We start from the raw sequence: 27,304 nt of genomic DNA on the forward strand, positions 1-27,304 counted from the left end.
AGTCTGCAATGTCCTGGATCGACGCCCCTAAGGGCCTGATGTTTTTGGACGCACACCACTTCAGGAAGACTGCCCACTTTGCCTGGTAGACTACCGCCGAGGAACGCCGTAGATAACCCGACATCCTTGCCGCGGTTCTCGATGAGTATCCTTCTTTCTTCAGGAGCTTCTCGATAACCTCCACGCGTGAAGGCGGAGGGATCGAGGGTTTTCGTGCCACCTGTGAAAGTGAGGTTGACGCAGGAGGTCTGGCCTGTCCGGAAGCGGCCAAGGAGGACGAAGAGCTAATTCCTTTAGGTCTGCGAACCAGTCTCTCTCCGGCCACCAGGGCGCTACTAGAGTCATCGACAGGTTTGACGACACTCTCACTCTGTTCAACACTTGCCTGATCAAACTGAAGGGAGGGAAGGCGTACACATCGAGACCGTCCCAGGGATGTTGGAAGGCGTCCTCGAACGCTGCTGACGGGTCTGGGATTGGAGAACAGAACACGGGGAGTTGGGCATTCAGACGTGTGGCGAATAAGTCTATCACTGGGGAGCCCCACATTAGGATGACTGCTCGAGCTACCTCCGGGTGTAGGGTCCACTCCGAACCTATCACTTGACCCGCCCTGCTGAGGCTGTCGGCCATCATGTTCCTCTTTCCTGGAATGAACCTTGCCGTCAGTTCTATCCCTTCTTCTGTAGCCCACTCTAACAGTTCCATGGCTAGAGCGCATAGGACCCTTGACTTCATGCCTCCCTGTTTCTTTACATACGCCACTACTGTGGCGTTGTCGCACATTAACGCCACAGTGTTTCCTCGCAGGAAGTGTACAAACTGTCGGCACGCCCTCAGAACCGCTATCATCTCCAGGATGTTTATATGGACAGATGCCTCCTCGCTGGACCACTGCCCTTTTGTCGATTTTCCTAGCAGGTGTGCTCCCCAACCCTCCTTCGATGCGTCCGTGAACAACAGTATCTCCGGGGGGTCGGAGGCGAAGGGCATTCCCTTCTCTGTGTTCGACCTGATGTTCCACCAAAGAAGGGTCTCTCTCGTCTTCGGGAGGACTGGGACTATTTTGTGGGGCTCCTTGCATTGGGTCCACGACTCCTTCAGATTCCACTGTACCGGGCGGAGCCTGAGTCTCCCTTGTGGTACTAATTTTTCCAGCGAAACCAGATGACCCAGTAACTTTTGCCAGTCCTTGGCCCTCCGTCCAGGGATCCGCACCGAGATCCCGCCATGCTTGCCAAAAATGTCTGAGGCATCCCCCTACTAGGGGCTCCTGAAGGAGTAGGGGGCCTCTCTTCCTACCTTCTTCTGGAGGAGCGGCCAGATCTACCTCTCCTAGTGTTACTGTAGGAGGGTCTGTAGGCTGACTGAGGGCCTGCGGTGGCCCTACGGGTGGGCTGCTGCGAGGCTTGAAGCCAAGGAGCTGAAGGTGGTTCTCTTCGGGGCAGCAAGGGTGTGGCCTGTGAGGAGTGAGGGACGTCCGTTGAGGCTCTTCTAAATGTGGCCTTCCTCATAGGGGGGGGGGGCCTAGGATCCGTTTCTCACACTTTCCTCACCTTCTCCATTGTATTTTCCACCAAATTGATGGGAAAAATGTCATTCCCCCACACGGAGGAATTCCTCAGCCTCCTCGCTTCTCTGTCCGGCAACTTCCGCACCAGTTTGCTCAGTACCGTATCCCTTTTCCTCAGGACCCAGTTCAAAGCCACCGACAGAGACTGGTATGATAAAAACTTAAAGGCCTTGCCTCCAGAGCTAACAAGATCCCTCAGCATGGCCTGATTGTCTGGGAGGGAGAGGTCGTGGGATGCCTGAAACCCCACCAAAGCGCAAGACCACCAATCTAACCAGGAGGACACGTAGACCAGGTCCTGTGCCATGTCCTCCATCATAGAGGCTTCTGACGGGGAAACGCACACGGGGGCAGTGGAGGCCCTGTCTTCCGAGGCTCCCTGGTTCAGCGCGGTCACCGCTGCTTCTACCGCACGGGGACCACCGCGATGCCCTTCGGGAACGTAAAAACGTTTCTGGGATTTCAGGCCCGGAAGAAGCTTGGAGGAACTCTGGCTTCTGGGGGCCTCTGCTAGACCTGCTAAGTACTCATCTATCTGCTCCATCCCCAACTTCACGTCTTGAGCGAGAGGGAGAGACAAAGAGGGCTTTTGTTGTACCGGGCTGTCGATCATCCTGGACAGTCCAGATAGTACGGCCTTTGCAGCTGAGAGCTTGGGTTCATCCAAACGGTGATGCCTCCGAATTAGGGCCAGAACCTTATGGTAGGAGGAGATGTCGTCAGACGAGCACTCCTCTCCTTCAACCAGGTCTTCCGTCACCAGTTCCTCCGTACGGGGGTACGCCGTGACGGTGGGAAAGGCAACGCCCGACGAGCCTGCCAGTGGTATGGACTGCCCCGTAGGGACGAAGGCATCCTCATGGGAGTACCAACGCCCGACGAGCCTGTCAGTGGTATGGGCTGCCCCGTGGGAACGAAGGCATCCGTCATGGGAGTACCTTGTTCCACGGGGGGCTCCGTGGATGGGGGATCCATGCGGACCGACGGCCGCCCTTGGTGCTTAAGGAAGGCCTCCAAGGTGCCCGTGGTCGACGCTAAGCCTTCCTTCATACTCCTTATATCCTTCCTAAGGGAAGAAGGGGCGGAGGCTACCGTTGAGTTAGACACTACACGGGGGTCCCGGTTCGAGCCCTCTTGCCGGGCGGCTGGTCCGAAGGAGATAGGAGGATGACACACAGAAGGCGAGGCTCTAGGGAGCCACCCGGAAGCGGCCGCGGCTGTGGTAAACCTAAACAGCTCGCTCTGGGGCACTGTGAAATTCATCCAGTCCTTGGACCTACTCCTCTTCGCTTTCTTTTTAGAGGACTTCGACCTTTTCTTACCATGCCTCGATCGGGAACGAGACTTCTTCGTCTTGCGGGATTTCTTCCTCTTCCTCTTGCTAAGGTTCCTGTCCTCGTCCTCTGACGACGAAGAAGAAGAGGAGTCCGATGACGACGACGATGACCAAGGATGAGGATGAAGCTCCCCGACCGCCCGACACGTCCAAGACTGCGGGGGGAAATTCACGTTGTTTCTCAGGTGTGGGAGGCTGCAGAAACACGGGGGGTAACGTAGCCGAGGGAGCAGGAGGGGACCGCGCGAGCCCTTTACAGAGCCATTGCTCCACATCCTCTTCTCCTCTAACGGGAGACCTGAAGGGAGTCCTAGGGGCCACCCATGTGGTGGGGTCCGAAGACGACGAACTACCTTTTTCCGTGTCTCCCTCGGCGGTTGACGCACCTGAAACACGCCACGAGGCAGCGGAAGTATCTACACTCGGTCTACCCTACATAGGATCTTCCGAGGAGACGGGACCTGCGGGCACCAGGCCCTCGCCTCCTACCCACACTTCCGCACTACACTCAGGCCCCACACATGCCTGCCCCACACTGGACACTTCCCCCACAGGAATATCAGACTCTTGGGGAAGGGCAATGGGCCTCTTCCCCGCAACGGACTTACCTCGTCCCCTACGCTGGGTAGGGGAAGAAGGACGGGCGCTACGGTCTGCCGAGGCGTCTGGCTAAACCACAGGCGAAGATATGCTGGAGTCCTTAGGCGACTTCTTAGCTGCCTTCTTCTTCTTCGTCCCGAAGAGCACCCACTGCATCTCAGTCCAATTAGCACACTCCGGGCACGTAGAGGTAGGGGAACACGCTTTCCCCCTACACGTGGAGCACAAGGAGTGGGGATCAACCTCAGGCTTGGAAAGGAAAGCCCTGCAAGACTTCCCAGCCACAGGCCCAGGGCAACGACGAGGATGCTCCATAACGCAAAGCTAACACACCAGAGACACAAGGATGTAAAGGGAAAGTGAAATGGAAACACGTGGGTAACACGTGGTAAGCACAAAGGATCGGGGGACACAAAGGGTCGCACAAGGTAAGAGAGAGCGCGGCGAGATGTTGATCACGTCACGACCAGAAACTTACTGACGATTCGACCTGAGCTAGCACGCTGCCCGACCCCGGGTCGCCTCAGGGCACGTACCACACTGCCAGAGGTTGACCCCGTAGAAAACGGGAAGAGGGTAAACTATACAAAAAGCTGGTCGGTTAGGTAGAGTTAACCAGTAACTCCTAAGAAGGTAGTTCTAGGTAAGTAACCGTGTTGGAACAATATATATATATATATATATATATATATATATATATATATATATATATATATATATATATATATATATATATTTTTGGGCTCAGGCCATGTCGTCCTGATGGAAGGTTCCTTTATGTAGCTTCCAAGGGTATATTTGACTACAGTGATATTCCCAGAGAATTTAACTTGAGGTCCCCAAAATTCTAGCTCCTGGTGCGAATATCCTTAAAGTTTCCTTTTAGGATATCGCATAATATCAGATGACGTATTCTTGACACGCCACATAGCAATCTGCACCCCGCATAGCGTTTACGCTTCGAGGGGGAATAGTGGCAAAATAAAAGAGGAGCCGTTATAAAGTTCTCCTTCCTCCGTTACTGTTTGAGTACCCAGATGGCGCCATAATCGTCGGCCATCTTTATTCCTTTTCCTGTAGCGGTTACGCTCAGTGTTTTTCCCAGTGCTCTCCCGTTATCAGGATTTATTATGGAATCTCCAGCTTCTTCTGCCTCTGGAAAGTTGAGTATTTAATTCTTATGCTGTATAAATTTAGCTCTGGCCGTAAAGTAAGAGTTAATTCGAATTAAATAAAATTTTTGACAGAGCTATTGCCTAGACCGGAGGCGCCTTCGGCGCTGTCGTTCGTAACGCATGAGTTATTTAGTTAGCCAGAATGACTTTCCCGGTATAATAGCTTAAATAAAAATAAAATTTAGTCTTCATTGCTATTAATTAATTATATTATGCCGATAGTATTCTCTCCAGTTACCCTCATATATAGGGTAATCCCTCCTTCCCTCTGAGTGTAGCCTATGGCTACAATCCTAGTTTGTCTTGCCTCGAATTGTCATTCTGGCAAGGTTAGGCTAGGGTTTTTCTGCCCCTTCACTTAGCAACTGATGGTGAGCTTTGGGTTTGGGTCAGAACCTCAGAGTACTTGTCATGTGCCGGCAACTGATCGATAGATGAAGGTACTCCCCTGTCGGATCTTGTTGGTTGGCATAGGAGGCCTTGCCTCCCTAGACTGCACTTGGAGGGGTCATGTGATCCCCTTCTCCCTGTGGTTTAGTCGGCTAGTCCTGTGCTCGCAGACCCTAGGCTGAAGAATAGAGATTATTTTTCTGCCTAGGATGGTGCCAGCAGTGGGACACTGTTTCTCTATGATTAAGGGAGTCGGCTAGATGATTGCCAGCCTCCTTACTGTATTGGCAAACCCTAGGCTGGGGAATGTATTCTCCGTCCGCCTAGGATGGCGCCGATACTGAAACAGAGCTTCCTCTAGGTGTGGTAGGGCCGACATGCTGCCGGCTCCTCTCACACCTTAGATAGGACCCTTTCCCCTTCCCATTCTGTCCTTTAGTGATGGCCTATCCATCACATCCCTGTGGCCGATGTCCTAAAATCTTGCCGATTGCCGGCAGGCTGTAGGGCCGGCTTGGGCTTCTGCCTGTATGGCCTAGTCGTATAGCCTCCCTATCGGACATGGAGCTCTGGGATAGCTGTATCGGCAGGTCTAGCTGCCGGCAGGAGACCTATTCACTTTAGAGTGTTCTTCAGTCCTCCCTTGGGCTGCCATCCACATCCTACGGCTGGCAGATACCGGCACGGAGGTGGATGGGGGGAAGCTTGATTATTCTATATTCTCCCCTTCCATTAGAACCCTCATTCAGGAGGAAGGAAGTGATACAGTGGCTAGTGCTGCCACTCTTATATCACCCTTCACTCCTTGCTTTCTCTCTCTCTATTGGCTAGTGCCACCAGCTACTATCCTAGCTGACGACTGCCGGCCACTAACCTTGCCGGCGAGATGCAGGCTAGACTTGTGGTCCGACAGCCGTTATATCACTGTCACATCTGACTCTGCCGGCAAGGGCCGGCCAAGTTGGGTATTTCGGCCACTACCCTGTCACATTGAATGCTGGCTGGGATAGTTTGCCGACAGCCGGTGACCCGCCGGCAATCCGGTGGGCCGCCGGCCATAAAAATGATCAAATTTGTGCCAGCTGGATTGAGCCTTAGGTACTAGCCTTGCCGGCTGCAGGCCGGCAGCAACTATGGTATATGTATATACAGTAGCCAGTACATCTGTAGTATAGAGTATACTGCAGACAGAAAACTATGGTATAAAAGTATACAGTAGTTAAATATTCAAACATACTGTGTGTCGAGGCACAGTCTATTGTTGAAACCTTATAAGATTGGGAAAGGAATTTCCCTTTTCTTTATACTGATAGATGATCAGTTATTTTGACCCTCATTATTAACCCTTTTTGAAAGTGGGTGTTGTTTACACTACTCTATCCTTATAGGCTAGACTCTTCCATCAGGCCTCTTAAGGAGGATAACCCTAGAATTAATATTGGGGGAGGTCACAGCAATTGGCTAGGTGGGAAACACATGTATGTGTCTTTCCTATTTCATTTCTAGCTTACCTATCCTAAGCTATATGCAATAAAATAAAATGGAAAATATTATTATAATATCTATTAGTTTATCTAATGAGATAGACTATGTTATACTTATTTTATTTTCCTCTCTTTACAGGAGGACCTTGTGAAGTGCGATAGCGTTTTCTGCAATGTTCGTAGCAGGAACTTCTATGGCCATTTGGGGTGTAGGACACACTCCCACTGCTCCATCACCAAGGGACCTCTCAAATACTGGGACCCACAGGTATGTACAGTGTGTAAAGACCTGATGTATGAGGCTTTTGAAAATACCAAGACAACAGAGTCAAGGGATGCAGCTCAGGACAAGCTGCGCAGATGATCTGATATTTCTTGCTAAAATTTGATCACAGAAGTGCACAATGAATTAGATTAAAAAATCATCAATGCTTCAGAGTGAAGGTGTGTAATATTAAGAGTGCAGCTTGTTCCCTAATGTTTTGTTGAAAATTTTCTTTGGGAAAATTTTTAACAGCAGCTCTAGGGAATACTGTACTAAATAGGAGTTTGCAAAACATTATCTTAAAAAGCAATTCTACAGTCCAGTACTGTACTATATTATCAATAACTTTAGTAGACAATATGGAATCCCATATTTCAAGCGGTTTATCAAAGTAAGATAGACAAGTAATCTAGAATGGGTTCTAACTTTAACCCTCTTGCAATGCTTGTACTAAAATTTATCCCACTCTTCCATTCATGTCCCACATCTGACAAGTGTGTGGAAGTTAGCAATATAAATATCAGGGGAAATTCATAAAAACAATTAGAATTTTAATAATAAAATGTCCTATTTCTATACTCCCCTGATGTTCATATACTGTACATGACCACCCTCCTCCCCATCGACTCCCATTATCAAGAGTAGGTATAATGTCGACTTCGAAACTGAAATCTATATTTCCCCAACGCAACAACCTATGCTTCCTAGCACTTGCAGTAGAGGGCTCTGTATTGTCTGCGTAAAAAAAATGGGAAAATTTTAAAATGTTAAAAATTTTTAGGGTTAAGTGTTGATTAAACTGGGCTTCTGGAGAAGAAAAATATGGACATCATTTGAGAATAAAAATAGGAAATTTTATTATCAAAATTCTAATTTTGACTGAATTATAGCCTGTTGCTTGATGTGAACCACAGCCCGTATCACAGTAGCTCAAACTAATGCATGGAAGTTTGGTTGTTTCTCTCTCACTCTCTCTTTCACTCACTAACCATAGTTTGTCACTAATGTTCACTGTACTGCATTCATATTACTAATGGTAATATTGATGCTTATTTTCCACAAAGTGTTTAAAACTGTTTTGGTAATTCAAAAAGCTTATCAAACATCCATATACTGCAGTTACGTTATGGGCAACCCTCTTGTTCTAGTGGTGCCATATAGTAGGGAGTTTATTGAAATATATTACTGTATATCTATACTTATCTTTGAGAGAAGAAATACAGTCAGTAAAAGAATAATGCCTGGGTGCTCTTCTCTAAATCATAGAGACCTTCATAACTTTGAATTGTCATTAACCAAGACAGAAGCAATATGAACATCAGGAGAGGTTCAAAGTAAAGAACACTTATAGTAGTACTATCCTCATTTAACTATGTGAAAATTTTTAATATTTTAAATATTGAAGGAGATACCATTTTTGTTCTTGGAAAGCTGGATACCAAATTCAACTGAAATTTCTCAAGAAATATTGGAGTTGCCGTGGTAAGTAAAACAGAAACACTGACTGATAAACACATGGAAATTCATATGAAAAATGTCCCTTCATGTAAATTAATCATAACTATGTTGATATCAAGGCTGATACTTCAATCAGTAGTATTAAGTTTATGTAAGTCATCTTATGGAGACAGACTTGTATCCACCATCATCATTTTCACAATACAGTATTGATTGCCTTTTCTTAGCCTTTCTTCTGCTGAGCAGTACCTTCTTACTCCCCTAACTAATCATCATCATCTTGATACTCTCTTAAATTTTTTGGCATATAAACGGATTTTGAGCGAAGCGAAAAATCTATTTTTGGGTGAGATAGCCATGTCGTCCTGATGGAAGTTCCTTAAAGTAGCTTCCTAAGGGATATATGTACTACAGTGATATTCCAAGAGAATTTTACCTTTAGGTATCCAGAATTCTAACTCCTGGCACGAATATCCTTAAATTTTCTCTCAAGGATATCGCATAATATCAGGGACGTATTCTTGACACGCCTCATAGCAATCTGCACCATTAATAGCGTTTACGCTTCGAGGAGGTGTGGCAAAATAAAAGGGAGCCGTATCAAGGCTACCCCGTTTTCGTACTACTATTGAGTATGATAACAGCGCCATTCCTTGTAGCATTGAGCATGGTGTAACAGATACAGTACCCTGGGGGGGATACTGTGAAGATCTTTTCTTTTTTAAAGAGATGGGTGGGTCCATCAGGACGACATGGCTATCTCACCCCAAAATAGATTTTTCGCTTCGCTCAAAATCCGTTTTTTGGGCTCAAGCCAAGTCGTGCTGATGGAAGCATACCAGAGCATTAGTGTATCTGTGGATTTTCATCAGTACCTTAACCTTATAGCAACCTTTTCTATGGTCATGGGGACCAATTGAGACAAGTGACGACACCGTTATTCGTCATCATCACTAATCATAAACAATGTTAGTGCTTCCTGCCTCCTACAGGGAAGAGTCATCTAGACAGTAGAAAAGGGGTCTCGAGGTTAACATATATTGTATGACCAAACATAAGTATACACTGAATATACAAATAGTGTCATAGTTGTATATTTGCTGAATTAACATCAGTCTCTCTTATATCTATATTTGTGAGCATACAATTATATGAGGAATACTTACTTTGGTAAGTCGAAGAACTCTGGCATGTATACATACAATTGTCTGGCGAAAGCGGACGCACCACAATCTAATAGAGATTTATTCCTAATAAATGACTAAAAGGGATGGTTAGTAAAACGAATGTAGTATGACAATGGGATTATACGTGTAACGAGTACAGAGATTATATTTCTTTCTTTAAGGGAAGAAATGATGAGTGCCACTCTCAGACTGAAGAAAATTTATAAAACAATTTCTCTTCATAATTCCTGTACTGGTTACTTCTATCTGCACTGTGTACTACGTACACCGGCACTAGTGCTATCTGTATAATTCCACACCTGGGATTTTGAACAGAACTAGTGTCACTTAATAAAGAGAGGTCACACCTAAGAAGGGTGACCCTTCTCCCTTTAATTGACAGTCCCAGTCAATTAGCTGTTCATCGTAGAATTAGACGGCAGGTTAAGTATTCTACCCGACGTCACCACATACTGCTTCAGATCATGGACTTGCTTAGTGTAGTGTTTGTAGAACACTCTGGATGATTCTCACCCAGTACATGTGTGAGGACATGTGAGCTCCCAAGCTATTAACTGTTTACCACAGTAATTAGGGGGCAGGTTTTAATACACTACCTGCCACCACAACGAAGTGTTTCAGTTCATGCACTTGTTTTGCATAGTGTTTGTAAAACACTCTGGATGATTTCCATCCAGTGTATGAACGAAGACGCTCAAAGTCCATATACTGAAAGAAGTTCAGTGATGAAGCAATCTTTCTCGGATCATGACCTGCGGGAGTACTGTCCGGATCCGCTCTACGAATAAAGTAGGTGAGCTTCGCCCTTAGTTGTTTCAGGGATAATTTTGATCCAGAAGTGTCAGGCCGTAACGTAATTTTAAAGTTAAACCTTATTGTTTTGCCTTTTAGCACTGATGGCTTTCATTTTTATTTTGTTTACAATTTTGTAAAACTAAGTTAAGTAATTTGCTTTTGGTTTACATTAGTATATATATTTTGGTTAAATGTAGTGTTTAATTTGCTTTGGTTGAAAAAGCTTAAGTTTTTGTGGCGCCATCTATTGAGTGCAGTTTGAAGTGCAGCCTTCCTCAGTATTTTACTTCCTTGCCAAATTTGTAACTGTCTATTTTTCTTTGTGGTGACTGCGAGTGTTGTATGGAGAGGTGACTTGTGACTCTCCTAAAGTATTCTTGGCAGTCTAGTTCAAGGCCGTTGAAGACTCTGGAGCTGCTGATCCGTCTACTATTGAGGATTATTTATACAATCTGCTGTCATTGAGCTGTTTCTTAATGTGGAAGGCAGTTATACATGTGAAGCTACATGTAGGAGTACGACATGCAACTATTGTTTAAGTGACCTACTGGCTTAATTTAGACATTGGCAGGGCTCAAGAGCCTTTTTCGTCTTTGATGGATATATCTACTGTATCAGCACCAGAGTGGCTCTTTGGAGTGTGTAGGGAGTCTTCTCTCAGGTAAGAGGAACATCCCCTGTATTTTGGCGAGCCATAGACTAAAAGTACATATCCACTAACAGTTGTGAAGTGCAGTTCTACTGATGAGAGTGACGTCCTGTGACAACATTTTTGAGCAGTAAATGGATTCGTCTATATTAGTACCGGTCTGTGTCATAGGACCAATCCATTTGTGTATTTAATTATTGTCAAAGCTGTTGAAGGTTTAATATGAGACAGTGTCATAAGATTGTGTACTTTAATATTAAGGTTTAGATTATTGTATCTTAGGTAGGATTATAGTTTCTTTTTGTATGTCCTTCCACTTCTTTCCTTTCTATTTAGTAATAGGTTAGCGTGGTGGGTAAATGGTTTTTGGGTCCCTTAAGATTGAAGATTTGGTTTCTTCACTATGAGTAGGGTTTAGTTTTAGTTATAGGCAATTCATTGAGTTATTTGATGGCATCTTTTACTTCCTCAATTTATTACTTTTTGTGAGCCATCAGTGTTAGTACATTTATTGTTGTAATATATATTGTGAAATTTTTGCCCTTGTGTCTTTCTGGTTTTCCTTGCTCCTACTGATTTGTGTTTTTGTCACTGGATTTGAGAATAAGATAAAAGAACCCGTTATGGCTTCCTCCTAGAGGGAGTTCGTAACAAGAAGTTTCTCCTTTAAAGAGCTGTCCTCCCCTGAAGTCTGAAGTTCTACGAAGATAGACCTTAAGACACTCTACAGGACATAGAGAGACATCTTCCTTCAGAGGGCAGATTCTCCAGGGACCCCATCTCTTAGCGGGTAGCTAGTTTTTAGCGCGAAAGGATGGATCAGGAAAGAGATTCAGTTCTCCCACTTCCGTGAACTGAATGTGACCCTCATCTCTGGATAGGGCCACTATTTCACTAACTCTAGCCCCAGAGGCTATAGCAAATAGAAAAATAACCTTTTGGGTTACATCCTTAAGAGAACAATCTTCATTGTTCACAGATGAGGCATAATGTAGGACCTTGTCCAAAGACCAAGAGATGGGCTTTGGTGGTACTGCGGGCCTAAGCCTAGCGCATGCCTTCGGAATCTTATGAAAGATTTTATCTGCCAGATCCACTTGAAAAGCATATAGGAGAGGCCTAGTCAAGGCTGACTTGTACGTATTTATCGTATTGGCTGCCAGACCTTGGCTATGAAGGTGGACAAAGAAGGACAGACAGAAGTTCATTCAAATTTCTTTTGGTCCTTTTGCTTTCACAAACGCGACCCACTTTTCCCAGGAAGACTCATATTGTCTTCTAGTTGACTTAGCCTTGTATTCTTCTAAGAAGTCTATATTGCCTTTTGAGATCCCAAATCTTTTTCTAACCGCTCGAGTAAGAAAATCATGAAATGAAAGGTTTGGGTTCTCTGTGATAAAACGAAGGCAGTTAATTTCTGAACCTTCGGAAATAAACCTAGGATCAGAGCTAGGACCAGCCTCATCTTCAAGTTCTTCACATCGGCTATCAGCCTCACTAGAGGATCCTCGTATGGGGCTACATATCGAGGTAATTTCTTGAAGACGCTCGTGACTAAGAGGTCGAATTGCAGTTCCGGGACTTGTTCCCAACTGGGAGGGAATAGGTCTGCGTCCATGGACCATTCCAACACTATCGGCTTGGACCGAAATAGAGCATCCACTGTCACCTTGTGGATCAGTTGTAAATGAACTGCTGGCAGGTGCCATCCCTTTAAAAAAGGGATGGATAACTTTACCTAGACTGTATGAGACGTTCAATTGTGACGTCTTATTATCACTTCGGTGTCCCAGATCAGTCGTAGGAAGTCTGATCTGTATGGAGGGGGCTTCCCCACTCATGATAGGACCAGCAGAGTCTTGGAACTTTCGTGCTTTAATTTTTGTTAGAGAAGCGATTAAAGAGGGACCGATATCAGTCTTTTTTTAACTCTTCAAGCGTTTGATGCGTATTTTCTCCAAGCTCTTAACGTATCTTTCCGCTGTGCTCTTTACACTAGGTCTGTCACTATTGCCAACTGGGGAAAGTTTAGCGCTTGTCCCTGGAAATCTGATTGATTACCCGAGTCTCTTGAGAGACCTCGCGAGCTCCTTTTATATTCCCAAGGGAAAGGAGAGTTGATGTGACTGTGAGCTTCAATGGTTTTTCAGCCATTGAAACCCTTGAGCTGGAGAAAGTCGAGACTTCTAGAAGCTTAGCTTGCATCCGTGAAGTCCCGGGAACCGGGTCATTTCCTTGAATGCACATTGGCCAGCCACTTCGGGTGCTGCCCACCCCAGCCTCTCGTTCAGGTATATAAATGCCTGAACCATTTCTAGGCTTGACTTTGACGTGACTAAGTTTGCCAATCCTATGAAGATACTTAGGACTGTGAGTCCGACACGTATCTTTCCTAGGATGAATGTTACTATCTGTAACTTGAATTCAAGATAGGAGGAAGGGGGGTGGTTGACTGGAAGGTTCCGCAGGATACCTTTCAGGTCTGACAAGACTACAAACACCACTACTTGGGACAAGGTCCATATGTTCGGAAGGATTAACATTCAGAACTCGCAATTTTCTATGAACTTGTTGAGTGGCGACAAGTTCAGAATGACTCAGAGATTTCTAGAGTCCTTCTCGTGAACACAAAACAGCCTTCCCTGGAACTCGATGGGCTATAGTTTTCTTACCAACTGTATGCTCTATAGCTCTCAGGTATACTCCTCCAGGAGGATTTTGAATTGTAGAAGGTAAGGAAATGATGGTGGGGACATTTCTGTTTCCCATCAAGGGCTCATCTTGAATAGGCTTTGGACCGAAGGATCGAAGGTCCTGCGATCCTGAAGGAATGATCCTCCTAGCAGAAGCGTCTTCATGCTTCGAATAGTCAGTAGGTTTAGACTTTTGACCATCTGCCTGTGGCATCGTGGTCACTGGAATAGTGGGATGTTGAGCAGCCCGGATATTTCCAGCATTTTCGATCTTCTTTTTAGGTTGGGGACCCACAACCATGGAAGATTTTCTCTTAGAAAGGATGCCCCATTTTTGGAGAAGACTTATGTTCTCCATAGTGGCATTCTTAATTACTTTCTTAATTACCTCATGTGGGAAGAGGTCTTTACCCCAGATGTTGGAAGATATTAGCTTCCTCGTTTCGTATTTCACTGTCGCAGCAGCGAACACAAACTCTCTACACGCTCTCCTAGCCTTCATAAAGGCGTAAAAGTCCTTCACTAAGGTAGCCATATGAACTTTGGCTATGACCATGAGCATGTCTGGGGTATTTTCGTAGGTTGAACACAACTCTATGTAGTTTTGTAGAGAAAGGGAGGTCGCAAGTCTCTCCTTTGTCTCTTGTTCATTATGCAAGAGCAACTCAGATAATTTACGGAGACATATATTAAATTGTCGACTTGCAACATCCGCGTCTAATTTTCCTACTGAAAAAGTCAAATGGACTTCTTTCCAATCCTTTTCCTGTTCGGGAAAAGCTGGTGACAGAGGCTTGCACTCTTCGAGTGTGGGACATGGCTTACCCGCCTCCACCGCTTTGGCAACAGATATAAATGCCTTCCCCGTAAAGGGGAATGAGAGTGAAGGAACAAGAAAGGAAGGGTGTCTGTTAATCAGTGAGAATACCTTCGACTCTGAATAACCCGCCTTTTTCAGACTACTTGAGAGGATAGTCTGTGCCTTATCATGGTCGAGAATCATGACCTCCTTTGGTTCTGTTCCTTTCCTTGAATTTGGTTCGTACTTCAGTCGAACCCAACAATTAGGGAAAGCATCAAAGCTTGGCCAAAATTGAATTTTGTCCTAAGGAACAGCACCCATTTTCTCTGAGATGTAGAGATTGCCATTTAAAATCGGCATCTGCTCCGCAAACTTCCAGGGATTGGTTTTGGAGTATGTTGGTAGGTCTTGATCCATGGGTCGTTTAACTGACCCCTGGGAAGCGACAAGAGAAGCTTTGCGAGGCTCTATCTTGCGTTTTTCTTCCTGCTTTTCGTTTTGTTTATAAAAGTCCTCTATCTGATTCTTCAGTTGGATACATAATTGTACCATTTTATCCAATAGAGGAGTAGAAGACGATGTCAACATCGATGGCTCTATAGCCGGTATAGGCAGAGGAAATTCCGACACGACATTTTTCTCTTCTACCTTGGGGCACTTCTTGCCCTCAATCCCAAAGGTTTTCTGGCCGTCAGGGGATGTAGTTGGCTCCTGAGGCACTACTATTTCCTTGCTTGCTTTTGGAAATAGTAGCTTACACATCCTAACAGTAGGTAGGAAAGGTCCTGGAGAGATTTTTTGGAAGCCTCTCACCCAGTTGCGTAACTTGTATTGAGCTGTATCCCTAGTCTCCGTAGACTTGGGATTTTAAAAACCTTCAGACATTAATGTCCGACATATATTACAAACCTGTGGGTTCCAATAATGTAGGGATCCGGAAATAATATTGCAGGGGGCATGAAACCTGCAAATATTATGACCGTAAAAATACTTTTGGCCTTGCAGAGGACTGCAGCACAAGGTATCTGGTGTTCCTCCTGTAAAGAAAGGAAAACCAAATGAGTATACAAAGGATTATCTCCCTGATAATCAACATGCAAAGGTCATCTACAACAGAATAGCTTAGGATAGTAAGCTATAAAGGGATAGTAGGAGATACATACTTGTGTACCCCTGCAAGCAACTGCTGTTACCTCCCCTCAGTATTAATTACATGGGGGTTCCTCTATTGAGTAACTCCCAGTAGAAGGGCTCTTACCCCTAGGGGTAGAGAAGTACCAATTCACTGTCCCAAAATAATGTTAATACTGTGGGGTCAGGATGACTGATTCTCAATCAGAATATTGAAGAAAACTATTCATTCAATATATGAGCGTTACCAGCGGAATGCTCGTACAAGGGTACCCAAGGTAAGTTAGAAATTACTACTGTATAATGGTACTGTAGTTTTCTATTTGCAGTAAGTCTATAATGCAATCTACTGGCTACTGTACATCATGTATTGTAGTCTAGTCATTATGCTGCCTTCATAGTAGCATATGATAGTACGGTCCATCTAGCATGAAGCCAGTGGGACTAGGGAAATTAAAGACATATATTTGTATATCCCACTCAACCTATTTGCTGTAGCCTTCCTTACAATATTAAAATATAGAGTTTCCTGATCAGGGAGACTCAAGGATAAAGGCTCTACCCTTTAAGGGTTAGGAGTGTATCACTTCTGCCTTGAAGTTATTTAATATTGTAGGGTAATCCGAATACTGATTTCGAATCAGGATATTGAAGAAATCATATTCACTCAATATGGGACTGGGTTCAGCAAATGCCTGTGTTGGATATCCAAGATATATTGGAAATAACTACTAGTATAAAGTATATAGTAGTTTTCTATCTGCAGTATATTCTATACTGTAGATATACTGGCTACACTGGCTACTTGTATAACATATACTGTAGTTCAGCCGGCATGTTGCCGGCATAACTAGTATGCTAGCTAGAGAGAGAGAGATAGCATGGAGGAAAGGCTACTCCTTTACTGTGTGTGTATACAGTAATTAAGGATGTAAAAGTCTCATTTTACTGCCTTTCTTCCGAATAGAAGGTTCCAATGGAAGGGGAGAATGTGCCATTCAAGCTTCCATCCAGCTATAATACTATTGCCGGTAAGGTGCCACCAATACCCTGTCGACAGGCTAGCCTCCGGCAGTATCAGTACAGTCGGCGTGCTGCCATCTAAGTCAGCACTTATCTGTACTGGTCTGGGCGGCGGTAATCCGGCAACAGAACTCCTGAATAACAGTCCAAGGGAGAACTGAGGAACCTTGGGGATAGCAAGGGACTTCCCACTCTCAGCCATCATGGCTGCTGGCAGCCGGCAGCCGCCAGTTGCCGCAGCCGCCAACTGCTGGCAGCCATCTTGGCTGACAGTCATCGGCTAATGGTAGGGACCATAGCTGCCGACAGATGATGTGGTTGGCGGCAGTATGCATTGCCGTCAGCCAATGTCAGGGCTAGAGAGGGAGTCTGGCCGGCTCCGGCAACCTACCGGCAATGGTAAGGTTGCAAGATACCGGCCCAAGAAAGACAATGGCTCGGCCATTAAAAGTGGACAGAGGGGTAGGGAACAGGGTCCTGAATAGAGTGTGAAAGGAACTGGCAAAATTGTCAGTCCCACCACCTGTTAGAAGAAACTCTGTTTCAGTATCGGCAGAATCCTAGGTGATAGGAGAGTCTCAGTTCTCCATCCGAAATATTGCCAACACAGTTAAGGGGATGGCGGCATTGCCGCCTCCTCTCAACACGGGAGAAACAGAGTTCCAGTGCCACGTCATCTGAGGCAAAAGAAGATCACTCTTCAGCCTAGAGGACCGCGGCGCAGGACTAGTCTTATACTCGCAAGGAGAAGATGGTATCCTACCACTACTTCAAGTGTGGCTAAGGAGGGCTAACCTCCATTGCCAGCCGGGGAATGATGGTATTCTTCAACCCATTCGCCCTGCCGGCAGGTCGCTGACATAAGACTAAATACTCTGAGATTCTGACTAAATCCCAAAACCTGCTGGTAAACCACAACCAGCGGTTTAAGGGAAGAGGCCGGAAAAACCCTAGGTTAGTCATGTCTGAATAAAATTCAAGGCACGGCTATTAGGGTTGTAGCCTGAAACTACACTCAGAGGGAAAGAGATTACCCTTAAATCTCCGAAGAGACGTGTAATGTTTCATATAATTCTAGGAGCAATCAGTCTCCTCTGAATTGAAAACAATACACGAGGGTAACCGGGGGATGTCTGACCGTATAGTAAAACGCCTAGGTTAGAATACCAAGGCTAGACGAGATCTCGGTTACCTAAATCACCGAAACTCTAACTATACGATAGACAGAGAAAGGAAAATTATGCACATTATCAAATCTTTACGAGAAAAATTGCCTAAATAGCTAAATAATTAAAATAATTAAATAAAGATATTTAAACTGGAAGTCGTTCTGCTATCTGAATAACACATGCCTAACGAACGACGGCGCCCATGGCGCCTCCAGGAACTGGCCTAGCTCTTAAGCACAATAAATTACTCTAATTACATTGTGAAACAGGAGCTAAATTATACTCATAGTAAAGACCCGATACTCAACTTTCCAGAGGCGGAAGGAGATGGAGAAAGCATAATTATAATCCTTAAAAACGATCGAAAAGTTAGATCAGCAAGGAATACCACAGAGCGAAATCGCTACAAAATAAGGAATGTCCGCCATCGTGGGAATGGCGCTGTTATCATACTCAATAGTAGTACGTGAACGGGGTAGCCTTGATACGGCTCCCTATTATTTTGCCACACCTCCTCGAAGCGTAAATGCTAATAGGGGTGCAGATTGCTATGAGGCGTGTCAAGAATACGTCCCTGATATTATGCGATACCCTTGAGAGAAAATTTAAGGATATTCGCGCCAGGAGTTAGAATTCTGGATACCTAAAGGTAAAATTCTCTGGGAATATCACATTAGTACATATATCCCTTAGGAAGCTACTTTAAGGAACTTTCATCAGCACGACATGGCTTGAGCCCAAAAAACAAGATATTATTACACTATTTGAGTTTTGCTAAACCAAGAGATCTGTGATGAAAAAGGACACATCTACCCTGATCTTCAAATTAGTTACAGTATGCAACAAAGAAGTGATTGGTCATAATAACAAAACAAATATAGAACTCTTTACATGAATTAAAAATATAAAAGCCTTGGCTATTCTGAGCTTCCCTTGCTAACATACCTCCATAATTCAAAAAATTTTACTAACAAGTTCTGTTTGTACCTAATAATCAACTAATTACTTGTAACCCATGGATCTCTAAAGATATGCTAGTAATGAGCTCATAAGATAATACAGTGTGCACTAACACACTTGTACTACAAAATATTAATAACAAACATGCAATATCAGTATTATCTTGATACACTGCACACTAAAAAACAGAAAATCTTACATAAATCCTTTGAAAGAGTGTCTTGTACAATAGACAATGCCGTAAGCCTAGCTTGCAGTCTTCTTTGTTGCTTGTTAAGTCTTCTCTCTGCAGGTCCTATATCACCACCCAGTTTATCACCCTTTTTTCCAACTATTGTTGAGGAAGCTTTCAGAAGGGCAGCTAAGTGTTCCTCACGTTGCTGTTAGAGAAAAAGACATAAGTAGGTTGCTTAGAAAAAATAGAATTAAGTATTTCAACAGCAACCAAATAAAGGAAAAATCTAATATGATATATTAAAGATAGGTGAAATATAATAATGTATATGATTAATATTATTGTAATATGACCTTCAATCTAAAAATCCTCAGTTTTCATCACACCAAAATGTTTTCAGTGCGAGCGGGAAGGTTGTTGAATGATTTATTATTATTATTATTATTATTACTTACTAAGCTACAACCCTAGTTGGAAAAGCAGTATGCTATAAGCCCAGGGGCTCCAACAGGGAAAATAGCTCAGTGCGGAAAGGAAAAAAAGGAAAATAAAATATTCTAAGAAGAGTAACAACAATAAATATCTCCCATATAAACTATAAAAACTTTAACAAAACAAGAGGAAGAGAAATAAGATAGGAGAGTGTGCTCGAGTGTACCCTCAAGCAAGAGAACTCTAACCCAAGACAGTGAAAGGCCATGGTACAGAGGCTATGGCACTACCCAAAACTAGAGAACAGTGGTTTGATTTTGGAGTGTCCTTCTCCTAGAAGAGCTGCTTACCATAGCTAAAGAGTCTCTTCTACCCTTACCAAGAGGAAAGTGGCACTGAACAATTACAGTGCAGTAACCCCTTGGGTGATGAAGAATTGTTTGGTAATCTGTGTTGTCAGGTGTATGAGGATAGAGGAGAATATGTAAAGAATATGCCAGACTATTCAGTGTGTATGTAGGCAAAGGGAAAATGAACCGTAACCAGAGAGGAGGATCCAATGTAGTACTGTCTGGCCAGTCAAAAGACCCCATAACTCTCTAGCGGTAGTATCTCAACGGGTGGCTGGTGCCCTGGCCAACCTACTACCTATTGAGGCAGTTAAGCAACAGGTTGAACAAGAGCGAGGAGCCGTGCATCCACACCAGTCAATAACTTTTCACTCATGACCTTTCAACTCAGGACTGAGAGGGGAAGTTGAGGAGGGAAGTTTAACAAAGGATTCAGGTTTGTATAGTTAGGAAAATACAAATTATTTGAATATTATTTGTTTGTTCTCATGTGAAATGCAAACCATCATCCTTTAAGTAGGAAGATTCATTGATTGGTGGATTAAAAGGTCCCCTAGAACTAAACACGTTGGTTCTTTTCCTTCCCTGGAAATGCCAGTCTACCTGGTCCCAGTAATCTCCTATCTACTTAACATTGGGATATATAGGCTGATAGGGTTGGCCTGTCCATGAAGACTGGTACGTGGTCAAAGGAGGGACCCCTTCCCCCAAAGGGGATTAGCAGTCCAGATTACTGTACCAGGCACATAATGATCAAGTTGGTGTATATTCAACTATCCTCCCTCTCGTCTAAGGAGGATAGAGGAGAACTTCTCTGCATTCTAAAGAATGGAGCTCAGAAGTGTAGTTTAATAGCATCAAATAAGAACCTGTAACACTTCAATGGCTTTGCCCCCTAGAGGGGAGCAAAAAGAAAGCAGGAGAGGACCCCGTCATTCTGCTTTCATTCCCGGCTTACATCAATCCGTTTCCATAGACAAGATGCTTACTGTTTCGCATGGGAGTTGAGAATGCTATGCAACTACTTGAGCAGCCACCACAAGACCAAGAGCAAAGACATCAAGGGACTTGTGGGTACTTTTGTACATTAAAGGCTGTGAAGGTGGTTTGGTGCATACACACCCCGACATTCAATACCTGGCCAAGCAAGATTTCTTTTGGAGCAAAGGCTGGTGCCTAGATTCTTACTTCACGACTTCCACTCTTAGCTGGTACCTCAATCCTCTCAGCAGTCGAGGCTTACACATTACAGATCAACACTAAATCTGAAAGTAGTCATGTTCTAAATACCTTTTTCTTGGTTCTTGCAGTGCTAAAGAAGAGTCACCGACACCTGGGTCAGAGGTGTCGTCTTCAGACAGTTTTGCCGGATTCTCACCGGACATAAAAGCTTCTCCTTTCCGTTGCACTAAACTCGTCACGTAGAGAACGGAAGGAAAGGAGTTCTTTTGGGATCTCGACAAGGCAGATTGGGATACCATTCTGCACAAGACTATCTCGGAACCACCAGGGTCAACTTGAGTCCTGGTGTAATTCCAACACCGTAGATTTGCGGACATAACAGGGTTGAATAGAGGAAAGTCGTAACCATCCCCGTAATATGGGTCTTGGAAGACGACTTAGAATACAGCTTATGGGACTGGACTGGGGGAGAAAAAAAAAAGGGGGGGGAGCTTCCTGAGGGAAGAGACAGGCCTTAGACCTCCTGGGACAAGAAACGGCACGTGGCATGGGGAAGAGTGGGAATCATTGAGTTTGGGTCAGGGATCAGGGTAACCTCAGGGACAAGGATAGTACTCACTTTCGTCTTCTTACCTTTGCCTTTGCGGCTCCGGTTCCCAATGCCAGCACCATACCTGCTAGGCCGAGAGCTACCTAAATTAATTTTCCCCCCTTCATAGGTTTAAAGGGGGAAACCATCAGGCTCCCTAACACTGGGGTAACCACCATGCCCTTTACCACTGGCATCACCAGGAACACTTTTGAGACACTTGCAAATGCCCAGGGGATACCAGAGGAGAGGTATCCTTAGCTACCACCTCCCTCAGCAGTCACCAATTGCTTACCTAAAAGAATTAAGTAGGCCCAAGACTTCCTTAGGTCAAACTCAATGTCAACAGCCTGCATGGTCAAGGGTGAACGGATTCCAGCCTCCTAAGAGGTGTAGCAAATGCTAGGGGATACCAACATACCAGGCAAACCTAAAAAGCTTGCTGACATAGATCAGAGGGCTCCAAGCCCCTTGCAGCATACTTCCTGGGGACCATTTCAGGGATGTATGCACAGTGATGGCAACAACAGTTGTATCCTGCGGTGAGACAGAAGCAGTGAATGACTTCCTGGGAGTCTTCTTGGACGTTTCTAAGTCTGACCCTGGTGAAAGCTTCACAGGCTTCTTCCCCTTCAAGTTGTATACCTGTCAATGCACAGAAAATGGTAAGTTTGACGGGAGCTGTATGGACACGCGTAAAAAACAACGACCGAATCAAAAGCGAAGGTTCTCTGTCTGGATAGGAGACAAGTCTTCTCGCCCTACACCCTCACCAGCTGGATAATTGCTTGTTATCCAACTTAAAAGACTGACTCCAGCTAACATTAAATCAATCTCTGTAATCAAAGGAAGAGTTTGTATGACTCATAGGAACAAAGAACCTTTCTAACTCAAGAGTGAAGAGGACTACATTTCATTTGACTGACTTGCAGCTAGAGTTCTAATTTCTACAGATATGATCGTCACCTCATTCCATGGCTAAACTAGTCAGATCTGACTAGTCAGGGATGGCTTGCACCTTGAAAAGCATCAAAGTGCTGCTCAATGAATGAGACCCTTCCTGAAGAAAGAGCCAAGGTCATCCCCTTCAAACAACTGCACTCAGGAATGTGTGTGCAGATCTCCACCAAGAAAACTCTGACTTGGGATTAACCACCTCCATCGGCACTGGTCCAAGGTCCAATTTCTTAGGAGTAGATGAATCCCGAACACCCTTTTATCAACTCAGGGAAGAGGATATAGCAGGTTGCTATGCTGATTCCTCCACTCACTCCCAAATAATACCATTGTTCTATTCCAAGGACAAAACTGACAATGCAGTAACTGGGGAGTGAAAATGGCACAGGGAGGTCGAAAAAAGCGGGGAAATCATCCCTGGCAATGAACATGGCAGAGACGGAAGGAGTACCCTTACTCTTCCTTCTGCTGGAAGGGGCAGAGGGATGACCAAAGCCCTGTGCCTGGAGGCACGGGGTTAAAGATCTGTCCCCCCAACTCTTGGTACTCCATTGCACACAAATGTGTAATGATAACCTAGATTAATGCTATTCTTTTAACTGGCTCTACCGAAGTATCAAAGGTTGAAGGAGGAGCAGGAGTCCATGTTCAAGCAGAGAGGGAGATGGAGAATGCTTTAGCTCCTCCATCAATCCAGGGCCAAAAAGTTTACGGGGCTGTACACTCCTGTCCCACCTGCCTACTGGGATAGCCGGGAACCCAATCCCTAACCCAGGGGGACAGTGATGGGGGGACATGACACAGAGTCACAGCTACGGCTATGTATATTGGTCCCAGGGATCCAAATCATGGTTCCGTACTCCATTCCCACCTGACTATCGGGGTAGTCAAGGGACCCGAGTCACGACACTGTGGGGCCGCAGTAGGGGGACACTACATGGGGTCACGGCCCTGGTCCCTGCCCCATGCATTGGTCACGGGGGCGAAACACAGAGCCGACACCAATCAATTCCAGTTACAGAGGTAGTTGGGGACCTAAGCCAAACACATGGGGGACCTAATAGTCAATCCTGGTCAACTGGGAAGCTAGAGGCCTGAGGCTTGCAGCCGTAACACATGTCCCGCCTGATAATCGGGGTAGCTGGGGGCTGAGAGATGGAGCTATGACAATGGGTAATGGCCCTGGCCATTTACATATACCCTGGGAGCTAGAACACAGGGACGGGAGACACTCGACAAGAGTGTCTCCCGTCCCTCAGATAGGTGGTGTCAAAAGGAGTCCTTTCCTTACAACTGCGGAGGACTGGATATCTTTGACTTCATCCTCTACTTCTTCTTAAAAGAAGTGTGTAAAAAGTTGGAAGTCAAAGAGGATGACGAGGAAGAGGATTAAAAAGAATGCACACATTTACTCCTCTTTCCAATCCTCACCTCAGGCTCTGCAAGAAGAAGTAGATATGTAAGTTCAAGAGACCTAAAATAACGATGCTCTCGTGAGAGGAGACACCACAGAAGTTGCCACAACAGGAACAACAACACTGGGGAACATTGTCACAGGGGAGGGGTAGGCACACTTATAGGGAAGCAGAAGCCCAAGATCCCCAGGCAAGGGAGAAGCATGGTGAACCACCGGGTATCAGGACAACACATATTTTCAGTACCAGGGCTGCCCTACACCCAGGGAGGGGGATCAACTGTAGACATCTGGGGACAAACTGACCATGTCCTTCACCACTGGTGTCACCAAGGAGACTTAAAAAACTAAGGAGGCCCAAATCTTCCTCAGATCACACTCATCATCAGCAGTATGCACTAACAGAGAAGAGCTTCCAACTTACGAAGGGGTGTGGCAAACACTGGGGAACCCTACACGCCACCAGAGCCTGAAAAGCCCTTTGACATAGCTTCGAGGTCTCCATGTTCCCGAGGTATACTCCCTGGTGGACTGGTCCAGGAGCATAAGCACATGACTGGCAATAGCAGATGTACTCAATGAGGGGAAGAAAGAAGAAGCAAAGCCCTCTTACTCACCCTCAAAGCATACGCCTGACATTGTATAGAAGGTCACAACCTACACTCAGCACACGAGGATGATTGTGAACAATCATGTCCCTAGCAAGAGGCAGAGTATAGATCTACAGCTAGTTTAACAAAAATTAGATCTAAAGCCACAATTTCCCCCATGTGCAAATCTCTTGCTTCACAATCATAGTAATCAGCAGTCAGCATTCACTTTTTGAAGGAAAAATAAAATTAAAAGTTTGCTGTACTCGTTGCGGCTGAAACTAAAGTGAAGAGCTTTTTACAGGTAAAGGAAGGGGCTCCTAGCTCTTGCCTTCTCCCTTGTTGCTTAACTGCCTTGTTGAATAATTCAATGGTTTGTATTTTGTGTTGGAACACAGATCTCTTCAATACTATACACACATCTGCATTTATCTAAGACCAGCACTGAAAAAAAAAATACTGAAAAGAACCTCTGCACTATTTCTATTAAAACCTTATCTTTTGTCAGGTAAACAAGCTATTAATCCCTTAAATAAAGAACTTCGTTATTATGGTGGTTTTTGCAAATTTACCCTCTTGCAAACAAATCTTGTGAATTGAATAATAATTATAAGGTGCCCTTAAGTACATTACACACTAAAATCATATGGAATAGCTGTGGGATATCTTAAATGATCAAGCGTAGACTTTAAAAATATTATATTTTGTTACTTTTGGGATGGACATATACCCAAAGCCTTTTAGTTGAGGGGCTACTAATAGTAAACCTTTCACTAAATTCTTCATTGGATTTCTGGAAATATCGAGAATACCCTCAAGAAAGTCTTAATAATCAACACAATGATGATACCTTCATTCAAATTAATAATTTGTAAAAATCTGGACATCTATATGTATTATCAAAAAGGGCATTGAGACTCATCTGGACATTCTCTAAGACAAGGCAGGATACAATTCTACCTTTAAGAGAGGGTGGTTCAAGAGGGGACTTAGCTTAAATTAAGTGATTTAAAATAGTATTTATACAATAATTAACGAATTTGTACTTTATTGACCCATTTCCTACCTGAGCTGCTTCCAAATCTTCTTCCTCTTCTTCCTCTTCCTCTTCCTCTAAGTCATCCTCTTCAAATTCCTCTTCCAACTGGGGGACAGTTGATCTGAGATGACTTGAAACACTTGACGCATCATTAACTAATGGCAATTCATCTTCCACTTGAGGAAGCTGACTTGTTGTATTACTTGTTTCTGTGCTGTAGTTTTGAGACCTGTTATAATTAGGAAAATAAACAGTAAGTCAATTCCAGTTAAATCAATGAAAATAGCCTATAATATTGACTTCATATATATTCCTATCTAATGTTTAATACTTGATATGTCACAAGTATTAAGCAAATTGTTGGACTGCATGAAAAAGTTGTCAGACATTGTGTAAAAATTAATAACTTCAAATTTTGTTACAACTTTAAAAAAGCTGTAATTTTTTTTTTCAAAAGCTAAAGAGAGACAGATATCAAAATGAAACATGGGCAAATTTCTTAAAAATGTCATCATCATCATCATCATCATCATCATCATCACATATTGATGCAAAGGGCCTCGGTTAGATTTTACCTAGCATCTCAAGCTTTTAAATCAATACTTCTCCATTCATCATTTCATACTTCACACTTCATAGTCCTTAGCCATGTAAGCCTGTGTCTTCCAACTCTTCAAGTACCTTGTGGAGCCCAGTTGAAAGTTTGGTGAACTAATTTCTCTTGGAGAGTGCAAAGAGCATGTCCAATCCATCTCTATCTACCCCTCACCATAATCTCATCCATATATGGCACTCAAGTAATCTCTCCCATAGTTTCATTTATAATCCTGTCCTATCATTTAACTCCCAATATTCTTCTCAGGGCTTTGTTCTCAAATCTACAAAATCTGTTGGATATTGTTTCATTGTCATACCACAAATCATATGCATACAGTAACACCAATGTCACTAAACTGATATATAACCTGATTTTTCTATGTAATTTCAAGCGATTTGAATTCCAAATTTTACTTAAATTAGCCAATGTCTGATTTGCTTTTTTTAATCTTTCAATAAACTCTAATTCTAAAGACCCTGTAATAGAGATCAGTTTTTAAATATTTAAATGATTCTACCTCATTAATCCTTTCTCCTTCCAACGATATTTCATCTTCCATTGCATATTCCATTCTCATCATCTCTGTCTTTCTTCTAATTATCTTGAGCCCAATATCATGTGATATTTCCTACATTCTGTGGAAAAATCTTTGCAAGTCCTGAGGCATTTTGCTAATAAGGACAGCACTATCAGCATACTCTAGGTTAGCTAATTTCCTGTTACCGATCCAGTCCATTCCTTCACCATAACAATGAAAATGACAAATTTGGATACAGCAAATTTTAAAAGTAATTTGCATGTTTCCTAGCCATACAAACCTCAGACCTTTAATTAGGGAGATTACTTTGATGCAAGTTGGAAACTATCGTTGAAACAGAAAACGGAACAGTTATCCGACAGGTGAGGGATTCTGGCTGTTGATCTTCCCCCACACTCGGTTCTCTATTCAATTCTATTACTTAGACCCAAGACTTAGAAGGGTAGTTTGAGGAGGGAAGTTTTGGACTCAGGTTTGTATGACTAGGAAAAATACAAATTTCTTTTATAATTTATCTTCCTAGCAACATAAAAACTTTCGTCCTTCGATTTGTGAGCCTCACTGCTTGGTGGGTTGGCAGTCCCCCTTGAATAAAACTGGAAGATTCTTAACTTCTCTGAAAGTGATAAACGCTTGGTGAGAGGAGAGTGGAGCGAAGCCACTCATGGCTATCTTAATCATAGTGATAAGACTAATACGACATCAGGTGTACAAAATGTATCACACCAAAATCAAAAGAATCTTTTTCCA

General features: G+C 44.0%; 1 protein-coding gene across 2 annotated transcripts in view; it reads right to left on the bottom strand.

Moving 5' to 3' along the window:
- Positions 1–27,304, bottom strand: part of mute (muscle wasted) — a 421,459-nt gene that overhangs the window by 91,415 nt on the left and 302,740 nt on the right. For both annotated transcript variants that reach the window (XM_068349571.1, XM_068349570.1), the window contains exons 20-21: positions 25,446–25,647; positions 18,890–19,070 (exon numbers count right to left, since the gene is read on the bottom strand). In XM_068349571.1, coding sequence (XP_068205672.1) covers positions 18,890–19,070; positions 25,446–25,647 — 383 coding nt within the window. The remainder of the gene's footprint in view (positions 1–18,889; positions 19,071–25,445; positions 25,648–27,304) is intronic.

This window comes from Palaemon carinicauda, chromosome 26 (genome assembly GCF_036898095.1).
Source record: "Palaemon carinicauda isolate YSFRI2023 chromosome 26, ASM3689809v2, whole genome shotgun sequence".
Classification (NCBI taxonomy): Eukaryota; Metazoa; Arthropoda; class Malacostraca; order Decapoda; family Palaemonidae; genus Palaemon; species Palaemon carinicauda.